Consider the following 19243-nt stretch of genomic DNA (forward strand, 5'->3'; position numbering starts at 1 on the left):
AATGAATGAGATATTTCAGCAACATTTATTTTGTTAGTATTTCCACAGATACACAAAACCAGTTTTCATGCAAGATATTTTCTTGAAGTATGCCACAGAGATGACAACTACATTGTATCAGCTGATATCAAAATAGTAAGATATCTTCCAGTCATTAGGGTCAATGTCAAATAAAATACAAATTCAAGAACCAAACTGTTCCCCAGGTAGTGAGAAGCTGTAGATAGCTTTAACAAGTGACAAACTAACTCAAGCATGTACCGTTAATTTGGTGTGAAACTCAACTTTAAAATCCAATCAACAGATTTTGCCTTTACTATAGTTGTGATAGAAGTCAAGGGCCTTAAAATGTTTTCACCTCTCAGAAGCTGTTAAGATTTAAGCAAAAATTGCTGTTTAAGCAAAAAGCTTATGCATCACAATAAGTAACCCAAATCTGTTACTCTCCGAAACACACACAGAGGTCTTCAGTAATTTCAAGAGCTGCCTACTAGAATAATTCACAACCCTGAGGCAGAAGTGCTGAATCAGACACAGGATTTCTAAAGAAAAATCAGACATACCCAAATCAGAAGAATAAGACAGCCCTGCCCTTCAACAGGGAAGGCTCTCAGTCCTGGTTTGGTTTGGCAATATGGGGTATCAGAAGACTAGCTTCATAGGAAGAGCTGAATCCTGAACTTAACATGTAGATGGAAAGAGGGAAGTTCAGGCACCATTCTGAACACACAGGATACATTTTCACATGTAAACCAAACACTGAGCACATATTTGTTTTAGCCATCTTTATGCTTTCTTCTCTATGTTACAGTTTGTTCAACATGCAAAACAATGTTGTTGAACCTTGCTTTGAAGTTCATATAGAACACTTTGTCTTTATAGTTCCAGACTAATTAAACCATTAGTCTCAGTACAACTTTGGCTACTTGAAAATATAAAACAAAGCTTCGTTTTAATAGTGTGACCTCATCATTTGTTCCCATTAGATTAATGGGAACCTGAGAGAAACTACAAACTTAGGAACAGGTCGAGCAATATATTCCTGCATAATGTTTTAAGTCAGCATACCGATGCTTCAACATTTAATGAGAAAACAGCATTGAGTTTAAGTAAAGGACACAATTTTGAACTTCCTTCAGCACAAAATTAGGCCAAATTTAACTCCTTCTAAAAACTGCCCTCCATTCCTTTGACATATATATGCTTCAAAAGATTTATGTAACAAACAAAATAGTCATTTCAGACAAATGCTTCCTTCCCACCCCCAATACTATAGGAGCCAATTATAATGATTTGCTATATTGTCTCAAGAATAAGTAGAAAACAAACAAAAATGCACAGCTGAACCAACAGCCTTGATATATACCAAGTCATGCAATACCACAGAGTAACCTACATGAGATAGTAGGGTTAACCTCTGCTTTTAATTACACCCAAGTAACTTTAATGAGAAGGAACACTGCAGCAACTTCTCTAAGCAGCAATGACTGTATTAGCAGTTATGAAATGCCTGCCAACATTGTTTGCACAGAGTTTTGTTTGTTTGTCTAAATCAAGATATACAAATCTTACAAAGTTCTGCTGTTTGGGGTGTGTGCAGAGCCCTGCAAAACTCTTAGGGTAGGCAGCTTTAAAGAACATTACATGCAGCAGTAACCATGACAATAAGTTTGTTCCCTGTTAATCCAGGCCTCCAATTCTTGTTAGACTGAAACTTCCATCAAACAGGAATTCATGGTGTACCACTAACACTGACTTTGTCCTCGGCAGTCCACCGGCATCCCAAGTGGCTGTGGTAGGAAAGAAGTCGCTTGTCCTACTCTACTGCTGAACACAACAAGCAGAGAAACTTTCTGTATTTCTAAGAAAATTACTTTGCAAGAAAATGGGCAATCTAATACGTAACAGAAAGCCAGAGGGTATTTCAGTAGCATCATAACACTGCAAAGATAGGTCAGAATTTGCCCCTTTCGTTTAAGAAAACAGCCTAGAACACCTCTTCATTGATTTTGTCTTGCTTTTGTACTAAATTGGGTTGTTTGTTTTTTAAGTGATAAATACATGAATGAAGTTTCTTCAGAAATTCTTTTTCTCCCTGCTTCTGCAATAGACTTGATCACCAAACTAAGCAATGCTCTCAAAAGATGTGTGCAATTTGGATCTGAAGTTACATTTTGAAAAGTGACTAAAGGGCTGATTTTCAAAGGCATTAAAATACCTAAAGATGCATTAAGCACTTAGAATTTTTTTAAATGTCTGGGCATCTAGCACCTATTTAAATCACTTAGCCCTTTCTGAAAATCCCAATGGGCAGTTATCTACATTTTATGTGTCTATAGGCTTTTGAAAATCTGTACCATTAAATACTTAACAACCTACATCCCCCAGCTTTTAATGAGACTTAAGGTCCTAACAAGTGCAAGTAATGCTGAAAACTGGTCAAGCCATTCTCTCCATTCTTTTCCTTTTCCCTTTGAAGAGCAATCTACTAATGCTTATCTGTATCATGTCAGTTAACTACAGCTTAACATCATCATGTTACATTGTGCACATATATGGAACATGCATATTCCATTGTGCACATTCAGTTTCTTTATGTAACTAACAAAGTCCTGACTACAGATGCATCCTTAGAAGACTTAGAACTGTGAAAAAGAATATAAATTCCAACCTTTAACCACTGTAGATGTCCCAAATTCATTGTTTCAATAAACATCATCCAAAATGAATGTAACTTAGTCCAATGCAAACAAACAGCATAATTAAATTAATGAATAATATTCTAATTAATACAAGCAAGTTCTGAAAGGTACAAAATAACAAAACTGTTTGAAACTGTAAAGCATTCCCTTATGAAAACATTTGAAAGATTATCTTCTGATGTTCTTGAATGTGAACGGGAGGTAATTTGCACTGACCACATTCCCAAAAAGGAACTGATTTGTAAATCAGGAACGCAGGGAATCAGATTGCCACCTACAGGAACATTTAGCATTTATTGTTAAGAGTGACTCAAGAAACTGCCATCCTGCCAAGAACTCTTTCAGCTTTAATTATTACTACAAAACCAACCATATTATGAACTTCTTAAATCCAGAAAGTCGCCATCTCATATCTTTACTTAAGAAGGTACTGTTCCACGAGTTATGAAAGTTCCAGAATTCAACTCATGTTTCAGTTGAAGAATTTTAAGTCTGCTTACCTGATACAATCGGTGCTAGCCTGAATATGTCTGACAGCCTGCTGTTAACTGGTTCATAGGGGGAATCCTCAAGCAAGTCATTTCCTAAAGACAAAAAATATGTTCATTTTTTTTTCAAAACAAGAATTCGAGCTAAGATTTTGTTGCTGACTATCAAATGAAGTAACTCTGTAACAGTAATAGGTAATCCCCTTTAATGTATTTGCATGGCTACTTCTCTATATAAACACCTGAAAGAAGCAAGTTGTTTATCCCCATCACTAGCTCTTTTCTCTCCTTCCCCCGTGGATAAGGTCATGATTTGTTTTGCAGTGACAGTCTGACATCATCAGATCTGTCCCATCTCAATACACCAGCAGGAGAGAAGCTGCAGGAGGAAAGTTCCTCTTCACTATACTAACAATAGAAGAGCAGTCCAGGTAACAGCGAAAAAATGAGCATCTTTGGAACAAAACGTTCCTAACAAGATATTGTTGGAAGGAAAATTTATTTATGATGCAGAAAATGCCTGAGAATCGTGCAATTTATTATGAAAGCTAGAACACAAATATTTATTGACTCATGACAACCTTCCAGTAGATGCCTGGATAACTGAACAGAAAGGGACGACTTCTGTGAAAGAACACAAAAGAAGGTACACAAAAATAGGTAAGCGGAAACCACATGGAAATGAAGGACAGCATCTTTAACTCCAGAGCCAGAACAAAAACAGGGACAAAAAAGATATATCTCTCATAAGGACTTGACTGTTCTCCGCAGACTGTGGGCCAGTGACATCAATGAGAAGTCACAAGTCAGTCACTGCCACATCCCTCCTAACTGGCACTTCTACTTGCTCTAGGAAGCACAAACTTTTCTGCCTTAGCATATCTGGGGAATATTGCTAGCAAACACCAGAACAATAAACTTTTCTTTAAAACAATGCTCCTCTTCGTGTTACATTTTACAGTTTTGGTGTTTTGTGATCGTGTTAGGTGAGTCCTAATTAAGGAGTTGAAATATTGGGAAAACATCTCCAAGCATCTGTTTTCGTAGCTTTTGCACTTGCTAATGCCCTGGTTTGACTCTGGTTTAGAAAGGTCAGCTGGGTCCCCTGGAGGAAACCCTCATTGTGGATTTCCCAACAACAGGAGATGGAACAGCAGCTGTTCCCGAGTCGGATGAAAGGTCCTCAGTTTGCAGCTGAAGAGCACAATGTGAATTACGAGGTCAGACCCCCGGCTTAGCCTCAGTGGCAGCAGCTAGCTGCAGATGCGAGGGGCTGAGGGGCTGCATTAAGGGGAGTGTAATGTTTCTGTGTTTTGCAACGTACCCTGTAAGCTCTGGTACATGCTCCAGTAAATACGCAGGCAGTTTTTCTCCTTCTTCATGCCCCTCTTGCAGCGGCAGTTGTACAGAGATTTCTGCTTGAGAGCCTCCATGGCACTTTTGCATTCATCCTTCGCCTCCAGGCCTGTCGCCCGGCTGAAGTTGCTCTCTTTGCCGGCTACACACTGCCTCAGTGTCCTGTACTTAGTACTACAGCTCTGCTCCTTGAGACATTGATCGCTGGCTTTCACGCAGTCGAGGCGGTCCCCTCCGGGCAGCCCGCTGACTTCTGCCGACAGAAGTACGTCTGGAAAGAGGAGACACAAACCAACACACACTCTCTTTGTGGGATGGGGCTGCCACAAGCGGCGCTCCGGGGCAGGAGCTCGAGCAACACGAGGCGCTTCCCTGCACAAAGCCCACGGGCAGCACCTGGCGAAGCTCGGGCACGGCCTGAAGCACGTGGGCTTCTCACAGCGAGATCCGCTTTAGTGGGAGCGCGAGGGAACAAGAGCACGCCTTAACCCTGCCGGTCGATTTATGAGGAAACACAAAAAGGAAAGAAAGCCCACAGGGGTTAACGTGTCTGACAGAACGAGCCTTCATCCCTGCCCGGATCCGCTTTGGTGAAACAGATACCCTTCCCGCTCCAGCGTTTAACAGCGGGGTTAAGCGCTCGGCCTGACTTTCCGTGAGAGCTGTGCAGTGATTTCCATCACAGCCACCAACAGCACAGCCGCTCCGCGAGAGACGCGTCCGCGCTGATTGATATCAGCCTCCTTTCTGCGTCAGTCACTTTCTAAAGGCTCTACACCTTTTTGCTTATTCTACACATATCCTAAAAGGGGAATTTACGGTCTCCCTCCTCCCTTTCTCCCCAGCCCGATGCTTTCGCATGAGAACAAAGCAAATTACATTAACTCTTTCCGCTCCTCCGTGCCCCCGTCGCGCTCCCTCAGAGACGCGGGCGGAGAGGCGGACCCCTCGGGGCGCAAGGGATGCCTGCGGCGGGCGGGCTGCCAGGCTGGGGCGGCGAGCCCTCACCGGCTGCTGCCACCTTCCTCGTCCCTTCAGCAGCCTTTTTCCATTAAAACGAAAAGTTTACCTGCGACTTGCCGGAGCCCAACGTTGCTAAGCCTATCATCTCGCAAAGCTTGCAGCGGCCGAGCGATGCGAGAGGCAGAGCCGTGCAAAGTAGTGGAAACTTCACTCTCCTGTCCGAACGGTGGGCTGACAGCCACCGGGCACCCAGCCCCGCACACCCCTCGCCCGGCTCCGCGGGGCGCAGAGCACCCGCACAACTTACCTGCTAAAGGCAGAGCCAAGTAGAGCAGCGCGAGGAACATCGTGCCGTCTCCGGATGGTTCCACCGAACGAGCCGATGTGCCACAACAAAGAGGCTCAGCATGTAGATATTCCAAAACCGCCGAGGTGCAAAGACTCCAAGTTCCGATCCATTGAATATAAGGAGAGGGAAAAAAATAAAAATAAAAATAACAATAGTAATAAAAATCTCTCCTCTTCACCGCTTCCACCAGCAGGAGCGGCGACAAGAACGCTGAGATTCCCCGTAGGTTTCAGGTCTGAGCAACCTGAAGGTGGAGGCGCTGACTCCCGGAGGCGCACGCACCGTATTTGTGTGTCTGTGTGCGCGGAGCGGCGGCAGCGGGGCAGCAGCGCCGGGCGCCTCCTTGGGTGGGCAGCGCCTGTGCCCGGGGAGGGACCGAGCGCTCACGGGGAGGGGTGGGGGATGAGGCGTTGACAGCCACCTACAGGGCTCCCCGCGGCTGCCCGAGCCCTGCAGGAGGGGATTCGTCCCCTCCTCGGAGCCGCAACTTTATTTCTTCGCGCGGAGGCGGTGCTGCCTCTCGCCCGGGAGATACGCACAGGTGCTGCCGGCGGCTGGGAAAGTTTGACCGGGGAAACTGGGACGGAGCTCCGCCGCGGGCAGGGAGCTGTTCCGGCGGGGCAGCCCGGGCGCTGCAGGAGGGCTCCCGGGGTGACCGGTAGGCGGAGGTGTCCGGTGCGTGTGGCTGCGCCCCAAGGCGGTGCTGCCGCGGCTCGCGGTGCTCGGCCCGGCCCGCCTGTATCGGCTTTCGCTGGGCTCCCGCACGAATAAGGCGAGCATATGTCCCGCGTGCACGGCAGATGGTTCAAACAGAGAACTATTTAGTGGTTTGCCCACAATCGCTACTACGCAGAGCTCCCCCAAAACCCAACGAAATGCAGTGAGCCCAAAATAGCGTCGGTTTCCAGATTTCCTTGCTTTCGCATTTGGAACATTGGATTCAGGTGTTCTCAGCTTTTAGCTGCGACCAGATGTTTTCTTTCTTAAAAAGAACAGCCTATACTTCTGTCCTTTCCTTGGCAGTGTCATCAATGTGCTGCTCGGCCTGCTCGATTTCAGGAATTTGCTTCTCCTCACAGTGCATTTTGCCTAAAGGAACATGCCTCTCCTTGCAGAAGGAAGCTGGTGGGGCTGGCCGCTGCTGTGGAGAAAAGTGAATCACAGATGGAGCTAAACTGCTGTAAGGTGCTTCAGAAACACTTATTTAAAAGCCAAGCATCTGCCAGGCTACGTGGAGCTCTCAGAGAACCCGTCTTGAGCAAAAGCTCTGCTGCTGCTTCTTTTCCTCTCCTGCCACTTTCTCTTAGCAGGTGCATTTGTATTTCCACAGGAATAAACCAACCTGTCTGGAGCGCTGCTCCTTTCCATGAAATCATAATGCTGATCTCAAGTTGCAACCGATGAAATCACACCTCTGTGTGTTTTCTTTCATTTGAGGGAAGCTGTGCTTTTCTATGGAGAAAAAACTATAAACTGCTACACATGCAATAAGGATATTGTCAGGGGGACAGACAACAGCCAGATTTTAGGAGCATGCCTAGGTAACTAGAAGGTGCTAAGTTGGTGATGGCATTGGTGATGGAAGTCAGTCCTGGCTTTTGCAATAGCTGCTACATAAGGCATGAAGCAAGCTGGCCTTCCATACACTTCAGTGTGAGCTAAAGTGAGCAAAATGCAAAGATGATTACTTCTTTACTGATAATTTTAACATCATTATGGCAAGCAGAGTTATAGTAGTTACTTAGTATAAAAGTTGTATGTATACCTGATAATAACTCTATAATTTAGAGATGTAAGTCAGGAGTAGCTGCAACATTCACACCACAAGGCAGGCAAGAACTGAAATCCAGACCACTATTACAAAATCACTCATGCATTAGTGTCCTGAATACACACATGTACATACAGTATTATTGAGCATAGAAAAGCACTGCACTGCAGAGCCCCGCATTAACAGTGACTTTCACTGTTATAAAACACAGCTTTTGTGGGGTGTTTACCACTGCAGTGAAATTGAAATCATGATTTGAAAGTGTTAAAAAGTAAAAATGTTACTGACAGTTCAGAAATACCAAGACATCTGGAAAAGCGTGCATCCAAAACTCTGAGGATTGGCACTAAACATTCCCCTTGCCAGTCTTTGGTTCATCTCTAGAAAAACAAAAAAAGCTTCTAATTTCATAATCCGGAAAAGCTTTAAAACACAACCATGTTCTGAAAAAAGTAATCCAGCCAGAAAGTCCATAGCACATGGTAGCTCAGAATGCCTGTTGTTTGTTTTTCTTACAGGACTGTAGGTGTGAAAAAGCATTCATGCTTGTCATGAGTACAATTGTAACACATTTTTTGTTCTTCTGGAGATGAAATTATTTTTAATTTTTGTCAACTTATATGGATCTAGTCTCTAGTCGCTGGATGCCATCCTTTCCATTTATGTCTAAACTAATTTCCATGTCCTGACAGCACAGAGACAACACAGCTCTTTGCTCTCTTCATGGAGGATCACTGGGTTTGGGTAGCTGAACTCACTTGTGCTTTGGACTTGCATCACATTAACACTTGAGATATGCAGCAAACCTCAAGTGCCATTGTATACATATTGATTACGTGTACCCTCCTGCAAATGCAGCTATAAACCATGTTCAGGGTCTTTAAAAATTTACCAAGGTGCCAGACTGAAAACATTCAAAACCGAAGTGTCCCATCTGCAGAACAGTAGAGCTCTGCTTCCCACAGAACTTATCCCAGAATTGTGTTACTGCAACAGAATCCAGTCCAATCTGTAGATTCAGTAACTGGTAGACTTTGTTTATCCGCAGTGGAAGATTTTAACAATATGTAGCACTCGATAGCAATTGATAGTGCTTGTTTTTTCTGTTGCTTTCACATTTTTCTTATATTTTAAACAAACAGTTGTTTACTATAGGCCACCAAGACAACTGACTCACCAGAAGGCTGAAGCCTGCGGTATGGCCACTATTTCTGCACTTAGGATAGCAAGAACTAAAAATGAAGTAATTTCCTTACAAGCAAGACCCTACCCCTCACCTTGAGAAAAATCATCAGTTGATCTGTCTGCCATTTCTCACTGATAAGAAAGCTCCAAACCCATTCTGTGGCTGAAATCTTTATGCTCCTTCCACGTTCTTTTCCACTGATGTTCTCTAGGGTAAAATTAAGTCAGTGGGTGTTTTGCTGTTGATTTTAGTCTAACCAAGGTCGACCTTGCCATTTATATGTGACAGTCACTCAAAACATAAGGTCCTTCAGCAAAAGAAATAATTTGGGAAAAAAAAAAAAAGAAAGTTTTAAATGTGACTATTTTAAAGATATTTAAGCTAATTTTCTATTCTGTTGATTGATACTTACTAAGAAGTTCCAGAACAATGATTATAATATAACAAATACAAGGTGCAGCTGGTAAGGACAAACATTTCATTAGAAGACAGATGACAACATAATCACTACTGAATTATTGCTTAAAGGCCATTACAGTATAAATAATGTGGAAATCACTACTAACTACTTAGGCTACTTACTGCCAGCACTTACTGGTAGTTTTTACATAATTGTAGGTTCTTGGGTTTTTGTAGTTATCTACATTAGCTGGTTTTACTTCTTTGAAAACTTTTAATGAAGAAAATATATGCTAATGAGGAACAATAATAATATTAAAGCTTCTGTTTAATAAAAAAAACAACACTGCTTCAAAACTCCTAAGCAATGGGCATTTTTAAGCTTCATTCCATCTTACAGACTGAATCTAAATGCACTGAATGCAGCATGAGCATCAAACTCCGTCTGTAGTCAGGGCCATATGGTACTTCAGGCCACTCATACAAGACGTGTGAAGTCAGAATACTATTTTTTTCCTGTATTCAGCCTTACTGGATTTCCTTCTGCCTACTCATTTGCATGTAAATTAGTGGTTGACAGCAAACTCTCAGAAGGGTTTCACATGGAAGAAAACTTGACTCAGATGCTACTTGATGTTGTTTTGTAGCTAGTCTCATGTGCAGGAGCTGTGGTGTTGGAACTCTACGTTAGGTTGTTATGGCTTGCTGCAGTTCAGATGACAATGTAATGGTAAGCTGACAAGGTTGTATTAATATATTGACTGGACCACAGCTATTCTGCTAATTCCCTCTGCCATCTCTGCCATAGACCTCATTTTAAACACTGAACTCTGCAAGAAAATATTGAAGTTGGAGCCACTGAGCCAGAGAGAAAAGTTGCACTTTCTGTGTTAGATGTGCGGGGAGAAAGTATGCTGAGAATAAGAACAGTTCCCTGAACTTTAAATATATTTCTTTGGGGAAGGAAAAGGTGAATAACAGCCGAAAATGAGCTAATGAGTCAGATGTAGCAGGTGGGGAAGAGCAAGAGACTAATGGGAAAAAGTCTGTGTGCCATGAGAGAGCAAAATATAGTGTTTACACAGGAGGTTTTATTCAATAATGAGAAAGGGAGAGTCGACAAGTTAAGAGAATTACTAAGGACTGCACTGCTTTTTTTTTGTCTTACATTTATCTGCTTGCCATGAAGCCAGAGAACCTAGTGGTGGGAATAAGGCAAGAAGGATTTGCCCAAGGCATTAAAGTTTTCTGAAGGACAGATTAAATAACAGTGCTCCAAAAATCAATTTTGAGGGGCTTATGAAGCCTTGAATGGGCTTTTGCAGCACAAAAGCAAGATTGAGTTTTTACTGAACTTGTCATTTATTTGGGTTTAGAGCTTTCAGTAAGTATCAGGAAAAACATAAAACAAAAGCAAAGTAAACAATGAGCGTTCGCACGGTAATCAAATAAAAACCTAGTGCAAGTGCAATCCAAATTACTGAGTGGCCTAATTCATACAGAAGTATAATAAAATAAAGCTACATGCACCAAAAAAAAAAAAAAAAGAAAAGAAAAGAAAAGAAACGAGAGAGAGAGAAAAAAACAAACCATTACACCTCTAGACTGACCTGGTAGTGAAGTCATACGGCCGTTCTCATCCAGAAATTCTTCTACTGTCTTGCTTCCCTGTCCTCACCAGAGGTTGTGTTCATGTAGTATCAGACAACCTGGAAGTAAAAAAAAAAAAAAAAAAAAAAAGAAAAAAAAAGCTGCAAAATTTCTTCATGAATTCATATCTAATGTGACATTATTTTGATTTCAGTAGATTAGATACATAAATGCTAAAACATCATGGTGCTATTCAAACTGCTTACAGGTAAGACACAACAGAACGTACACCTCACCAAATACATTCACCTTTAAAGATGTGAAGCAAAACCGTAGCCTATTGTGATGTTCCATACTTAATACAAATGATCCCATTAAACTTTAAATACTGACATACAGACACTGATGTTTGCCCAAACCGGTAAGGAAAAAGTTGTTAAGACGGCCTGATAATATGTATATTCCTCGATTCATGTCTTATTGCTTTAAAAGTGGAATAATACAGCCCCCTAGCTGCTTGCAGAGGCAATTCATGCCTCTACAGCAAAGTAGTGTGCTAAATTCCACAGCACAAGAAAATACAGCAGTCAGCAAAGAAACCTGATTTAGAGAATCGAGGAAAAATATAAAAGATACATAAATACAAGATGTTATACGTGAAGAGTTATTAATTCAAGTTTATAGAATGCAATTTGGACACTGGTACATCACTGCCTGAAACTCCAGGTATGACCATACTCTTCTTCATACTCAGTTTCAGCCTTTAACATCCCACAGCCATTAGCAGCTGCTGTGATTCAGCCCATATCATCACTTAGTTTGTTCGCTGGTGGCAATCTTTCTTTTGTCTTCTTGAACTTCCACGATTACCAGCTATGCAGTCTTGTGGGAACCATGCAATCCTGAGCCACAGGACAGAAACCCTACCATACACCTATGTAAAAAAATGAGAATGCCTGTATCTTCCATTTGCGTACTGCTTTATTTACGTTTAGATTTAAGTTCCTACTGCCATGTGCTTAACTGGAAGTGCTAAAATGCCTGTGTACAAAACAAGGTGCAAAAAGTGGTAGGAATCTCTTTTTGGATGTGCACAGCTCTAGCTAGTAATGGGTATTCAGCTTCATGGTTTATGCTACATTGCATATGCACACATTTACAGAGCAAAGGATATTAAATCCTAGAGGAAGATTTTTCTTTCACTTTCTGTACAGATCTTATTCTAAACTGTAGGACCAAATCTGCCCTGACTCGTGCCCTGTGTAGGGAAGTCAAAAATGATATGTGGAGGTTAAAAGTCATTTTAGAATTTGATAACCAAAGGCAAAATTATCATCTTGGATTTTCGCAACTGTATTTCCTCTATGTTTGCTAGACTAGTCCTGATGAGTAAAATTAACTTTTCTCCTGATGGCAAATATCACTGAAACTGTAATTTTCTTGGAGATTTCTGAAAAGGTTAGCAACTCCGTCAGTGTTAATCTTTAAAATCTGTTTTTTTTCTGTCTTCCTCTGAGGTGAGAAATTTAGAGGAGAAAAAGTCTCAAGAGATTTATATTTGAGGTGAAAGGAGATCAAGAAAAAATGAAAATGGAAGAAAACAGTGTTGTAAACGCCCTGAGAATTTGCCCTACAGAAGAAAGCAAAAGTAACTATTTTTAGATATCTGCCATCAGCAGCATGTGGCAGAATCTCTATTAAAGATACAATGACACTCAAAGGTTTGGATCTTATGTTTTTATTTTTGGGCTTTTTTTATTATTATTTTATGTCTACATTTTTCTTATTTTAAAAAAATTCTGAACAAATCTGCAAACACTTCAAGAAAAATAAATGCAAAACAATTTAACGTAGATGCTTTGTCATAAAAATTATTCAGTAAGTAAGAAGGTGGAAAGACTATGTATTTCTTGACTCCTTAATTAACACATGTTTTTGTTTGCAATTTTATAGTTTAGGAAGAATCTTATGACTGGGAAATGAGATAATTCTCCTGTAATCCAGTTGATTATCAGCTGGAAACACACTGTTGAAAAATCAAGACCTGTTTGTTCTATTAAGATACCAGATAATCCCATTACTTGGCTTCTTTGCCAATATTTCTGTGAAATTCTGATGACAGCAGAGTACCCACAGAGCACTGTACACACCATAGCAGTAAACACACAAGGCCAGCCTGAAAAGTAAATCTGAAGCTGGAATCACAACTGATTTTTCTACAGGTGTTCATTACATCAGCTACAGCTCCTGCTGTTAAAGAAATTTAGCTGCTTCAATCATGTGATGCACAGTACTTCTTTGCCAATTGTTTGCTCACCTAAAATAATTGGAAAAATGTGGTTTTATTCATTAATATATGCCTTATGATCTTAAAGATATTGTAAATAGGTATTGTGATCGCTATGCACAGCTTGTATGTAACCACAAAAACAATGCTACTTCCCATGATATTTTGAATTTGTATTGTATTCAGATCTTCAATAAAAGTACTGTAAAAATTTCATATATCAAAGTAATACTATTTCTAAAATACCCAAACTATTATTTCTAAAATATAAAATAGTATTTGACGTTTGTCCTTTTGACAACTGTTCAAACCACTTACATTCAATTCTAAACAGACTGAATTAAAGCGGTATGCCAAACTTAGTGTACAAATTACACAGAATTCAAAGTTATTGATTTCTGACAGTGTTTAAAGGTATTAAGCAATAATTTTTCAGCTATGTGAAATAGCTCACTTCAGCGTAGAGACAGCATATAGAAGGGAAGTTGAACATGTTTTGACTGATCAGTCAATATTCATTTAACTCTCAGGTTTAGAGCTTCAAAATAAATAAATAAATGTTTCCCTTTTTAAAGTGATCTTTTAGCCCATGGCATAATATGATGATATATAATCCCCATAGGTAAATAATGTGGTTATTCCTCTGGAAAACAAACAAGTGCTCTTCCTTCAAGATTCTCACTTTACATGGAAGGTTGATGAATATTGACTAAAATGCTTAAAAGAAGCATCAAGCATACAGAAGTTCCCCTAAATCTGCTTTACTTCCTTGAACATCTTCAACAGAAATCTCAATCAAGTAGATCCTAAACTGAAAGTGAAACAGAATGGCTGAAGGGACTGGTAAAAACTTGGATGGGGGCTAATAGTGGTGCTTTTCTCCTCTTAAGGGAAAAATTAAAAACCAACTTCTCTGAAATAATATTACTTCTAAAATAAAGCACTTGTTTGCTTGGTTGAGCTAACTGTACAGTAATGAGTACTCACAAGACAAGAGTACCTATGTCTAAGCTGTGTAAAAATAACACTATGAAATAAGCATAACATTGGGCTTACCATGCAAGCACCATAATGCCAACATATTCCTGTGAAGAAATTTACCCTAGCTGTCCACATTCCCTAGAAACTTAGATGATGCACTGCCAAGAACACCAGATCACTAGAAATCCTCAAGAAATGCCTAACAACTTCAAATCTGTTTGCATAGACCAGAGATTAGTCTGAGAAAACACGCTTCACATCTGTTTAGGCAAAGCCTACAGATATTACTGGTATGGAACGCTATCTGAGCTAAACAACTACTGTATTTTGAGTTTAATTCTGTGATACTTTGCTCTGCTTTGTCTGAGTTGCACGCTGGTCTGGGATCAGAGAGAAAGACTATAGCTTATCCAAACGCAGTGTTTGATACAAGAGGAAATAAAGGTGTCAGTGAAACTGGGGCAAGAGTTCCATGACACCAATGACAGAAAACAGCTCCATAGGAGGCTGAGGAGGGAGCTCCAAATCTGGAAAGCAACTGCTACAGGGAGGAACAAAAGTTAAAGGAAGAAATAATGAAGTCTATAACGAACTAAAATACCAAAGAATAAGAATTTGGAAGCATTCTCAAGACTTTATATACATTTTACACCTCTGTTGATGAATGCAATTCTGGAAACAGAACATCATAACCAGTTGCACTGCGCCTTGCTTGTTCTTCTTACCCCACAACAACAGTACAACTTGCTGTCCAGTATTGCAGTCTGAACGTACACATGTATGAGGACGAGAAGGTAGCAAGCTTTCAGCCTACTGGTGTTTCCTTATCAGGAGGTTTTATTGTTTGGTTGGACTTTTTGTTTGTTTGTTTGTTTTGTATCAGGAACTTAAAAGCTTCCCAAATCTTTATTTAGGTATCACAGTTTTCCTGTGACACAAAAACAAAATAAATGTCAGATAACAATAACTTAGATAACAGTGAAAAGCAGGGATAAAAGTACTATTCTCTGTAAAATACTAAAGTGAAAAAATTTAACAGGGTAGCTTTAAAATTTCATTTTCTTCCAACTACTACTTAAAAGACAAAGTTAAAATGACTCACCAGCAACTTTTTAGCTTGAATTTAATCACACAATTTATTAGGAAAAAAAAAACAAACATTTTCAGCTGGATTTATGTATCTAAGGTGATAAAAAGAATTAGCTTTATTTTATTGTTGTTCCAGATGGTAACCAAAAGGGACTGAGAAGCGTGGGAGTAACTGTTTTCCATTTATGTGGGGTTTGGATTTAGAAAGTTACATACAGCATGCAACTGCCAGCTCTTTCTTAAAAGGTTCCATGACTTGTAACACTGGACTCCACAGAGACAACGCTACAAAGAAGAAAGAAAAACTAATTCTGTGTTTTCTCTGTTAGCATCACTAGCTGAGAAGGCAGTTCAAAGGAAATGCAACCTGAGGATTTGTGGAGGACTGGCAGGTTTAGAGACATTCATTTTCTATATGTGATTCAGGCCATTTCTACACCAAGAGATAATTTATCTGAGCTTGTCAGGATAGGATTCAAGAAAAGAGATACAGAGTAGATCTGACCTGACTTATGAATCTGCTATTTTATTTCTCTGCCAAGAAGTATAAGGAGACGCACAGGCTGAGTAGCAGTAGATTATACTGACACTTCGTAATCTGAGCTTTAAGAAAGACCTTTGAACTCCAGCTTCCTGGATTGAAAAAGATAAGCCACATCACAGAACTGATACATTGATATCACTGCACAGGCTATGAGAAATAAACTGCCCAATTTCAGAGTACTATTACTCATAATTCAAGGAACAATACAGTGATGAACAGAGTAATCTTTTCTCTTACTAGTGGCAAGAGTCTTCATAGCAGCTACAAGCACAGTTATCAATAAATCACACTGAATTGTCTAGTAGGTTTTTAACACCATTGTGTTTGTTGCTTCTAAACTAAGTACCCATATTTGTGTAGACAACAATCTTTAGGAATAAACATCAAGTCCATTTACATCCATCTAATTGTATGCACTTGACTATAATAGGTGTGTTAGGAGCCTAGTTGCCATAGATTCTTCACACATTTGATGAGATAAAACACACTATCGTCACTTAACTTTTCAGTCATTTTCCTTTAAGTAGAAGTCAAGAAACAAAATCAGGAAGGAAAACTTTAAGGTAATTACAGACAGTGTGTGTTTTATGAAGGCTGAAGAACTTGAATTCTTTAGCAGCGTGATAAAGCATCTGCAAGAGACTTTGTAGAATACCTAAAATGGAAAGTAACAAAGTATGTGTTTTTTGGTTGTTTTTTTTTTTTGTTGTTGTTGTTGTTGTCTTGGTTTCAATTATTTGAGCTGGAAGTACTAGAGTCTTAGGAAGATCTGGACCAATGATCAACTTTTTCATTTCAAAACTTACCAATGCATGTGAAGTATCCCTGACAACCTTCCATTCAGCTCAATCTCAATAAGCTATGATTTTTTTATTCAGAAGAAACTCTTGGAAGACCTGAAAAAAGAAAACATTAAATCAAGTCTTGTAGAGTACAAAAATAGTGCCCCATATAATTAGACTCCCTCTTACTGCAGCAGAATAAATAAAAATTAAAAACACCAATTAGTCAGAGAAGGAAGATACTGAAGTAAGGGAATTTCTTGACCAGCCACAATTTAAAATTCTGAAAAAGCAAAATTTTGTACCTCATTCCCAGAGGCTTTTGTTAGAGAGGAAAGCAATCTCAGTCAATATGATTGAGGAAAAATTACCTCCTGGCCCAAACCAGTTGATTGTCTCAAACCTAAGCATATAAGTTACATCCAATTAACATCTGACATCCTAACCAACAGCCCCAATCTCTTACCATTTAAAAAAGGGCAGTCCCCTTATGTACTAAACACTAAGAAAGAACATAAAAATCCTGATGGAATAGTAGAAGCCCTAGCAAAAGGTCTAGTTAAAAACATTTCTTCTTAAGAAAAGTATTCAAACAAGTTCCCCATTAAGCTTCTATAGCAATGTCAGTAAGTATCTAAAGCTTTATAGCACAAGCTTTAAATTCTGACTCATCATTACCTCACTGTGTCACACATACCCCTTCATTCATGTCTAGATTTCCATATTGAAGTAGTTCAGTTCTTTGCCTCTGTGACCTTGTCTGGAAAACAGTTCAAGCTTCACACAAATTGCCAAGATTTGTCTAAATTTCTCATTTATTCACAATTGTTTGTATGTATCTGATCTTGAAATAGTGCTATGCTTTAACATAACATTCTTCTCCCATCACATCTACCCCCACACGTACTTATAAAGATGTAACCATATGCCCTTTCAAGCTTTGTTTTGCCAGATAAGCTATTTTCATCTCAGCTGAGAAAATAGGTACTTCTTTCTTCTACCCATCCCACTCTGCACCTGCTGTGAATTAATGTGGGTCATGAAAACTGTAAACAATATTGAGTTTGTGTTTTTTTTTGTTTTTTTTTTTTTGTTTTTGTTTTTTTTTTAAACCAGTGCCTTGTAAAACAATATTAACACTTTATTGCCTTAACTAAAATTTTTTCATCTTATATAATGACAATTTACTTAATGACCAGGACATAACCACAACTCATAGTCACCACACAACTGACTAACACATTAAACCTGTTCCCTCTGCTGTTGGGAGTGATTATCAAGTCACCAGCTTTTACCAAGAGAACATGATAATTATTCCCTAGTAGTGCTTACCATACTGTTAGGTTTCCATTCTGTCAGTCCATAAAGTTATTTGTTCTCTTATACCACTGAACAGTTTGGGTTGGAAGGGACCTTTAAGATCATCTAGTTCCAACCCCCTGCTGTAGGCAGGGACACCTCCCTCTAGACCAGGATGCTCACAGCCCCATCCAGCTCAGCCTTCAATGCCTCCAGGGAGGGGGTGCCCACAACCTCACTGGGCAACCTGTTCAGTGTCTCATCACCCTCACAATAAAGAATTTCTTCCCTCTACCTAGTCTAAACCTACCCAGTCTAAATCTACCCTATCCCAGTTTAAAGCCATCTCCCCTCATCCTGTTGCTGCACGTCCTGATAAAAAGTCCCTCCCACCTCTACTGTAAGCCCCCTTTAGATACTGGAAGGCCACTATAAGGTCCCCCTGGAGCCTTCTCTTCTCCAGGCTGAAAAGCTCCAACTCTCTCAGCCTGTCCCATAAGGGAGGTGATACTAGTCTTATTCCAACTATGCTAAACCTGTAAAATAATAATAATAATCTATAACCATTTTCCTCACTTAACCAGGATAAAAAAAACACATTATTTATATCAGGCCAAAGACCTAGAGAAATTCTACTATCACATCCCTTTCATTTCGATATTTCTAACTTTAACATAACCCACTGTAGTATGAAGGAAAGCACAGCAATGACAGCAGAGTAGTAAAGCCATAGACTACAGCAAGCAAAGACTTACTCAAATACAAAAGCAGTAGGCAAAGAAACAAAGGAAAGAAGCTGCTTACCTTTAGAAGACCTCAGCTAGGTAGAAATCTCCACCAAGGCACCCTACACTGCCAACCCTTAAATGAGGTCTGGGTAGGGGTGGATCCTGGCTCCAGCCCTTCTAGTCACTCAGGTACATTGCATGCAGCTGAGCTCCCCTGGGTTGGCCCTGCATTCCCACCAGGTCTTCAGTCACTGTTTCAAACCATGATTTAGCATTTCTGCTACACCCTCTTTTAATGTAACTCTTTAGTCAGTTTCTTATCCATCTTTTTTTTTTTTCTTTTCTTTTTTCATTACAGTAAAGCTCATCTTCTCCACCTTAAATAAGGTCCCACTAGGAACAATATAATGCCTTATTTTGATCGAGGTAGATTAGGTTCACTGCATTACTCTTCTGCAGGACAATTATCTTATCAAAGGAAGTTATTAAGTTAGTCTGACATGATCTGCTCTTGATAAAACCATGTTGTAGTTTATCCCACTTTACATTTACCTCCAGTTTCTTGTGTGTTTTTTTTTTTTCCTTCAAAATCTATTCTAAGACCTGCTTAGTGTTGAGGTCAAGCTACCAGGTTTGCCTTTTATTTGACCATGACTTTTTTTCCTTTTTGAAAAGAAGGAATAACTTTATTATTCTTTATCTGGATGGAACTAGCCCTGAGCTGAACAT

The 19243-nt window shown here is 39.9% G+C and overlaps 1 protein-coding gene across 1 annotated transcript in view; it reads right to left on the reverse strand.

Annotated features, from left to right (window-relative positions):
- The window catches only part of GFRA1 (GDNF family receptor alpha 1), a 142392-nt gene extending 135539 nt beyond the window's left edge, over nt 1-6853 (reverse strand). Inside the window, exons 1-3 of the mRNA XM_085229315.1 lie at nt 5817-6853; nt 4515-4817; nt 3203-3286 (exon numbers count right to left, since the gene is read on the reverse strand). Coding sequence (XP_085085441.1) covers nt 3203-3286; nt 4515-4817; nt 5817-5856 — 427 coding nt within the window. The 5' untranslated portion in view covers nt 5857-6853. The remainder of the gene's footprint in view (nt 1-3202; nt 3287-4514; nt 4818-5816) is intronic.
- Nucleotides 6854-19243: the final 12390 nt, after the last annotated feature.

Source organism: Meleagris gallopavo, chromosome 8, assembly GCF_905368555.1.
Source record: "Meleagris gallopavo chromosome 8, MGAL_WU_HG_1.1, whole genome shotgun sequence".
NCBI lineage: Eukaryota > Metazoa > Chordata > Aves > Galliformes > Phasianidae > Meleagris > Meleagris gallopavo.